This window comes from Lichtheimia ornata, assembly GCF_029851405.1.
Source record: "Lichtheimia ornata isolate CBS 291.66 chromosome Unknown scaffold00201, whole genome shotgun sequence".
NCBI classification, from domain to species: domain Eukaryota; kingdom Fungi; phylum Mucoromycota; class Mucoromycetes; order Mucorales; family Lichtheimiaceae; genus Lichtheimia; species Lichtheimia ornata.
Window position 1 is genome coordinate 1 of NW_026695520.1, and position 7,943 is coordinate 7,943.

Sequence of the window (7,943 nt, forward strand, 5' to 3'; positions counted from 1 at the left end):
CACTTTACCTTGTGGTATTCCTCAATAGCATCATTGCCTCAAATAAAGCCGTATCTCCATGTCATCCATATTGTCTTGCTGCTGTTTCACTGTAAGTCTCGTGAATTAACAGGTTTCGCTTTGTAGATCCAATACCATGAATACCATTGAGCCAACCATACAGCATTCTTGCTTTGAGATCCGTATCCTGTTGCTGCCAGAGGTACCATCATCCAACATGTTCAACCTACCATAAACGCAATGTGAGATAAGAAGCAAACCCAATCCACACGCTTTTGTTGTCAGCATACCCAAAAGAGGCAATGTGAAGACGTCTTGAGAACTCTCATTGTGGACAACTCGGTAAGGAAGACACACGACGCCCTGAGCCATGGTGATCACAAGGAATTGCAACCAAATACACCATCCGAAGGCAATACAATAATCAACCTGCAACGCCACGGTATGCCACCATATGTACCATACTCTCATTGGATCCTGAAATTGGCATCATAAGAGATATCCACCTTCTCTCTGTAGGCAAGGAAATCAATAGCCGTACTTGGATGGAGGCCGTGCGCACAGCGGATGCATTTTTAAATCCCTGAGGCCGCATCTTGAGTCACACTGTTTCCGGGCCAAAATTCCCCAGGAGAGCACAGTACTATACAATGACATCCTCGACGTGCTGATTGATCAAAATAGTATCGCCGAAAGAGGCTCTGCCACTGTATGGCGCTTGGTAAGTTCACTTGAATCCAACCAATCCCACAATGGACACTTTACCTTGTGGTATTTCTCAATAGCGTCTTTGCCTCAAATAGACACCGTATATCCATGCCATCCAGTAGGTGCTGCTGCTGTTTCATTGCAAGGCTCGTTAATTAACAGGTTCCACTTTGTAGATCCAATACCACGCATACCATTGAGCCAACGTACAGCGTTCTTGCTTTGATATCAATGTCTTGTTGCTGCCAGAGGTACCATCATTCAACATGTTCAACCTACCATAAACGCAATGTGAGATAAGAAGCAAACCCAATCCACACGCTTTTGTTGTCAGCATACCCAAAAGAGGCAATGTGAAGACGTCTTGAGAACTCTCATTGTGGACAACTCGGTAAGGAAGGCACACGTCGCCGTGAGTCATGGTGATCGCAAGGAATTGCAACCAAATACACCATCTGAAGGCAATACAATAATCAACCTGCAGCGCCAAGGTATGCCACCATATGTACCATACTCTCATTGGATCCTGAAATTGGCATCATAAGAGATATCCACCTTCTCTCTGTAGGCAAGGAAATCAATAGCCGTACTTGGATGGAGGCCGTGTGCACAGCGGATGCCTTTTCAAATTGGCCTTGCCATCGCATCTTGAGTCACACTGTTTCCGGGCCAAAATTCCCCAGGAGAGCACAGTACTATACAATGACATCCTTGACGTGCAGCCTTGATAATAATAGTATCGCCGAAAGAGGCCCTGCCACTGTATGGTGTTTGGTAAGTCCACTTGAATCCAACCAATCCCACAATGAACCTCTTACCTTATGGTATTTCTCAATACCATTGTTGCTGCAAATAACCTGGTATTCATCCGATCCAGTAGATGCTGCTGCTGTTTCATTGTAAGTCTCGTTAATTAACAGGTTTCGCTTTGTAGATCCAATACCACGCATACCATTGAGCCAACCATACAGCATTCTTGCTTTGAGATCCGTAACTTGTTGCTGCCACAGGTACCATAAACCAACGTGTCCAAGCTACAGTAAATGAAGTGTAAGGTAACAATAGCATTCTTTTTTCATGTCGACATACCCATAGTAACACTGTGTTGGGACCTCTCCTTGATGGCAACCATGAAAAGAACACACACGACACACGACGCCCCCTTTGGAACTTGTATAACGAGAGAACAGCAAACTACACGTGAACTTTAGTACCTCAATGTCCAACGTTAATAATAAAGTAATGCAGCGATGGAACGTACATGTTGTATTGCAATGGAAGCTTGAGTCATGGGCAGATCGCGCGCGTACTTGTTGTTGAATGTCTGCAACTGGAAAGTGTCGCCATTGACCACATGTTCACCCCAATGAACGCTGTACATTGTAAGGAATGCCAGCAATTAACGCGTTGTAGTTTGTAAATGGAGACAAGCTTACCTTTTTTTGTGAAGTGGAAGTGAAGAAGAGTGGTCTCTTTGTTCCTCCTGTTCTCTCCAATTCTTGCACTCCATGCCACCCCGCTTGCTACAGCTATTACTGTTTATACGTAACCTCAACAGCATCCTATACTCTTAGCTCAATAAGAATGATCACTGCTCAAGACTTCAATTGAGAACAGCCCTCGTAATTAAGCTACCAGGTCTGTGCGCAATACACGAATCAATGAGTTATGCATCTCCACTCCTGAACCAACTTGTGTAACCTATTGTGTAACCGCCACCAAATATATGGTATCTCGCTTTCCACCCTTCACGTTTGCAGTTCCCCTTTCAATGCAGAAAACAACCAAGTGATCCGCCTCTTGCACATCTAAGCTGATCGTACGATACCCAAAGTATTATGTTGAATCCAATTTTCATTCAATAAAAAGTCGAAGAACACGTAGACACGGTATTGTGGACGATGTTTATCAAGAAGTTACATGATACATAAGGGAACAATATAGCCAAATTGAACAGGGTACATATGGGCGAAACATATAGAGTCATTAGGGATAATTGTGTCATCCTATACTTGATTGCTGTCGTTATGATCACCCTTCATCCATGATTGCAAAATAGGTGTTGTATGCTTTGGCTCGAGTATTCCAGTATCATCCATAGCTGTGAAACACCTCCTTTCGTCAAAGATACAAGCCCTCTCCTCAATTCCATCCGAGCCATCCTCCTCCTCAGCAGTATGCATAGGGTATGATTCATCATTCCTACTGATGACGCGCCAAGCAACCAAAGCAACATTCCAAGACTTCTTATCACTGCACTTAATCGCATCCTTCCATCCATAACCATTGTAAACCCAATATTGCGGCTGGCATGCTTCCTTTTCCAACCACCTGTTGGTCAATCCCTTTCCTGGTCATTTTCCATCACAGCTCAACCAGCTAAAGGTTACTTGTATTGTGGCGTAGTTGATGGCTGATAGCGCGTCATCCAAAATAGACATCACGTTCCAAATGGGCCAAGCGAACCAAACCAGACAATGTATACACTTCCACCCATCCCCATATAGCAAACCAATATTCAGATCCATATTCATATTAACAAGAAATCGTATGTATTGGACAAAGTTGCAATGCATAAACGAAGCTGCTTGTATACAATGGCTATCTGCTGTTCACGTGACAAGGCCTCAAGACAAGTTGCTGCAAGTAGAGAACGCTGTTTGAAACAATGGAGTAAAGGCCTTGCTAATGCAATTGCTGCAATGAATGCTGTTACGATTGCTCGTGGTAGAGGAGTGTACAAGAGAAAGTGTGTCGTAGTGGGGTGCACACGCCCATGGACTTGTCATTCAGTCAAAGAGAGTTGGATCAAGACAGTTATAGGATTGACATGATGGGTTGAAGCAGGACAATCATTCGCAGGTGGTAGTTGTATACTTGAATGGGGCAACAGTTGAGAATGGGAGGAAGAGACGAGAAGTTGTGGGAGTGGAAGGAGTGGAAATTAAATAGGTGAGACGCTGCCAGACAACTCCTTAAACACTGTACATCAAACCTTGGTATTGAAATTGCCTATCTCGAACCTGAAACTTTCACAAGGTGCTCTTGGACATGATTATCAACTTCGTATTAAAAAAAACCTATACTTTATTATAAAAAATTGAATGGGAAAGGTGCAACGTGGGGTTACTATGTAGTGACATCCAAGAAATCATCACCATGCAGCGACAATATGTGTAACAACAAATGTCATTGAAAGCCATCTATCGGATACAATGTAATTCCAGCGAGAGTCATTTTTCTTCCATCTTCATATGACATGCCGATATACAAACATTGTTGCCATCTATGTCGTTATGAAGATTATGCTATCAACGAATTTGCTGAAGGCTATGCAGCATGATGTAGTATTGCTCAAGTTGGATATGAAATAAAGATCTGCAGGGTTGATACATATGCGAGAACCGATTCCGCTATGTCCCATGATTAAGTGACTCAAAGACATGCTTCATTCAATACAATTTAGAAAAGAGTACTCAATGGCTCATTGTATATGTGGTCACAAAGAGGCGCAGACCAATAACAACAAGGGGCTTGTTAATCATCATAGTAAGATGAACATAGCTTAGTATAGAAGGCATCATTTTACCTTCAATAGTGGAAGGCATATGTAAAGCGTCAACAACTGGTATGTAAATGTCCAATTGCTAAGAGCCATTACTTGTAATAATGATAAACGATGCTTGATTGTATGCAGACACGTCCTGTATACAGGTATCCAGGGATAAAGTTGCTGATGAGCGGAGGTTCCAAAAATAGAATCATGTTTTGTGTACGCTTGGCAGGATGAAAAAGAAGAGCAGTGGAACGATCAATTTGGCTCTTTTTCTTTGTTTCTCCTCTTTCCCACATGGAACCCATTGTGATCAACGGCGAAAAGGCGGATGAAGTTTTACGATACGCATCAAGCAACGATGCTGTTACCCGACGACAGGCACTACATTCTCTTCGGGACCTACAACAAGCTGTCAAGGCACGACAAAAGCGTATCCGGATATTCAATCTAACGGTGCAGGCGTTAGACCAACAATATGCCCGGTGGCAATATTCTGCTCGGCAGCAGCTAACCCATTTGGATACCATGGTAGCCGATTTGAATCATCAAGTGGCAAAACTACGACAACAGCGTAGCGAAAATGAAGAACAGCTCAAAGTGTTTGAACGGCAGCTGCAGGGGATTCGTGAATACGCCCAACGAAGACGTACCAAGAAAACCAAACGTGAGAAGCAGTACAACCATTTTTATTTTATCCCAGTGGTATCCAAGAGCTTCCAGCAAAAGTATGTGCGAGCGCAAGATAAAAATGCAGCAGCTGAGCAAGAAGTTGTTCAGATACGAGAATCGATTGAAGCGATACAAGCGGCAGTGCGACAAGCTGGCAACTTGCTTGGTCGTAAGCAACAAGAGCATGATGCTCAAATGGAACAACGGCGCGCTGTACATGTGCAAGTGGCAGCTGCTGATAAATGCTTAGCTTATTTACACGAGGGCCAACACTTTTGGAATCATTTTGATCAAAACCAAGCGGAAGTAGTGATTGAAGCTTGCTCTCAACTTATGCAAACATTCAGGAGCACCAGTGAGCCACAACTTTTTCGACGTCGTTCATCAACATCGACCGATCCACAACAACGAGATTGGAGAGTGGTATTCAAATCTGCATGCATTGAGTATGGTGAAAGAGAAGCGTATGGTGCTACCAAATGGGATAATGTCGAAGTCGAATTTGATTGTGCCCGATGCCAGCAATCACTTGTAGGATGGCCCACTCCCGACAAGGTGCATACAGCTGACCTGCTATGTGCAGTGTGTTACCAAGACATGCGTACAAGCATGATTATGGAAAAGAAAATGAACGTCATCGGTGGTAAATTAGGCATTGAGCGCCCTGAAGGACCTCGTCGATATTCCTCTTCATCCAAATCCACAAGTCGTTTTAGTACATCAAGCGTGGGATCTTCATCACCATCCACTACGCCACCTTCATCAAATAGGTCATCATCGTTTGTGGGAGATGCCAAAAAAGTGTTTAAAGGTCTAAGCTTCTTGTCGAAGAATAACACAACATCCAAATCCACACCCTCCACGCCACCTCTTTCATCCACTGTGATGCCTTCCAAACCACATGAATATGATCAACAACCCCCACAACAACAACGCCGCCCACCACCATCAGAAAGACCGTTACCACCGCAACCACCCAATGCTTTTCCCAGTAACCACCGCCCTGTTATAGCATAGCATAGTGTGTGATGTATTCATATTTGTACATTGTAGCATAGCTTATATAAAAGACTCTATATCCAGCATTTATCACCATGGATTTGATTGTGTGTGGATACGTGTGTAATGGGATGGGATAGTAGTAATCGCATTCTCCGATGAAACAGGAAGGGGATACGCCCACCAAGCGTTTCGACTTTTTTTCGTGCAAGAACCCTTTCCTCTTTACCTACTTCTTGTCCGAGTTTCTTTATCACCAATGAAGACCTCTGGCATTGTCTTTAGCTTATTGGCTGCAAGTGCCACCGTGATGGGTGAGTAAAGCTACGCCTAGATTGCCTTTTGTTGAAACTGACATTAACACGCATCCCCTGTTACAAGCTCGGTCTACCGTGTATATGGTCACCAGCGACGATGCCTCAGCAATGGATACCAGCAACAACGTTGAGAAACCCACCATTCCTTTGGACGCATTTTCAATGGTGCTTTCGCACATGACTGACACGGCCGACTGTCATCCCATTCACCACATGCAACAAGCTTACAAACAAGAGACCATTGCTGGTGCCAAGGCAGTTTGGAACAATCGTGCTGCTTGGTGGTCTCATGCACAAGATGACGTCTTTGAACGAAAGCTTGATAACGGTCTGTTCCTTGTCGTCTCAGGCGTGGATGCATCTGAAGGTATATTGAGAGTGACACTACTTGTATTACACGCACACACGCCCCCCACAATGATGGTATAAGACTCACGCCTCTTCTCTTATAGATACCTTCCCCATGGATCCATCATTCTACGTCTCCGATAATGTTGCTGAAGATTACATGGTCTTGGCTGATGATACCGCACAAGCTCTTCAAAAGAATGGTCAAAGCGTCTCGGTGCGTTCCAACATGGGCTTGTTTGACGCAGAGGTTACGGATGATACGGGTGTCTTTGATCTCTCACAAGAGGTGGGTCTTTTTTCTTCTTCTTCTTCTTCTTCTTCCTTGTCGAAAAGCTTATTCACCATCATCTCCTTCTTTACATTAGGCCGATCGCGTTTTCCTCAAGGAAGTCGATGCTGTCAAGAATGCTGTCAAGGATACTGCCAACTTTGTTGCTGTAAAGATGGAAGGATTACAGGTAATAAGTTATACACTTGAAGCAAAAGAGCATTTTTTGATTGAAGTTGGAATTGTATATATAGCTTCTTGAAAAGGCATATGGCACACAATCTTCTCAATATCAAGAGGCACGACGCGTCGTCGATGACTTAATCCAAGAGGTAATCAAGTACATGTTGTTAATGCATAGGGTGCTGAGATTGGACAATTGCATGATGTAGACTGTGATACCCGATTTCCAGGAGCTTCATCCTAATGAACGCAACTTGATTACTGTCATCTTTACGCCTACACGTTACACTCATCATTTCGGCAAACGTGGTGTGCCTGAGACTTTGCAAGAAAGTGATACATGCTATGTCACTGAAGATGCATGCTTGAACGGTACCTCCAGCTGCAGCGGTCGTGGTCAATGCGTGCCAGATGACAAGAGTGACAACGAATGCTATGTATGCAAATGTCAATCATCTTCCTATCTTGGTGATGCATGCCAGGTTGAGGATGCCGTTGGTGACTTTCAGCTCTTGTTCTGGACCGGTGTGACTCTGATTGTGCTCACGGCTGGTGCATTGCTCTTTGTCTACAAGGATTGTGATGTTGACAATGGTGGTATCATGATGGTGCCTCAAGTGCCTCCCAAACAAGATTAATCGCACATGCATGCACAATAAAAAAAGATCATCTCATCAACCTTGGTATTATAAAGCGTCTTCAGTGTACTCAGAAGGAGAATCAACCAATTAGCCGTCCCCCAAAACACACGCATTAAAGAGTTATTTTCCTACATCCATGATAATGTGATTGATGAATGGCATAAATGTCCCTTTATGGAAGATGTACGCGTGCTATGAAGGAATGAGGAGATCAATAGTACTTTGGGTTACCTTTTCTTTGTGAGTGCTAG

General features: G+C 43.8%; 3 protein-coding genes across 3 annotated transcripts; 2 read left to right on the forward strand and 1 right to left on the reverse strand.

Annotated features, from left to right (window-relative positions):
• Positions 1-643: 643 nt before the first annotated feature.
• On the reverse strand, positions 644-2,089 carry O0I10_013007 (uncharacterized protein; the record flags this gene model as incomplete). Its single annotated transcript, XM_058492875.1, has 3 exons — positions 644-667; positions 1,527-1,742; positions 1,970-2,089. The coding sequence occupies 3 exons, from the start codon at positions 2,087-2,089 to the stop codon at positions 644-646; spliced, it is 360 nt and encodes a 119-aa protein (XP_058336357.1).
• Positions 2,090-4,558: 2,469 nt separating this feature from the next.
• Positions 4,559-5,950, forward strand: O0I10_013008 (uncharacterized protein; the record flags this gene model as incomplete). The annotated part of the gene is made up of 1 exon (XM_058492876.1): positions 4,559-5,950. The coding sequence occupies one exon, from the start codon at positions 4,559-4,561 to the stop codon at positions 5,948-5,950; it is 1,392 nt and encodes a 463-aa protein (XP_058336358.1).
• A 241-nt stretch (positions 5,951-6,191) lies between these two features.
• On the forward strand, positions 6,192-7,689 carry O0I10_013009 (uncharacterized protein; the record flags this gene model as incomplete). Its single annotated transcript, XM_058492877.1, has 6 exons — positions 6,192-6,246; positions 6,314-6,616; positions 6,702-6,886; positions 6,966-7,058; positions 7,123-7,200; positions 7,261-7,689. 6 exons carry the CDS (start codon positions 6,192-6,194, stop codon positions 7,687-7,689), a joined length of 1,143 nt encoding a protein of 380 aa, XP_058336359.1.
• Between the last annotated feature and the right edge of the window lie 254 nt (positions 7,690-7,943).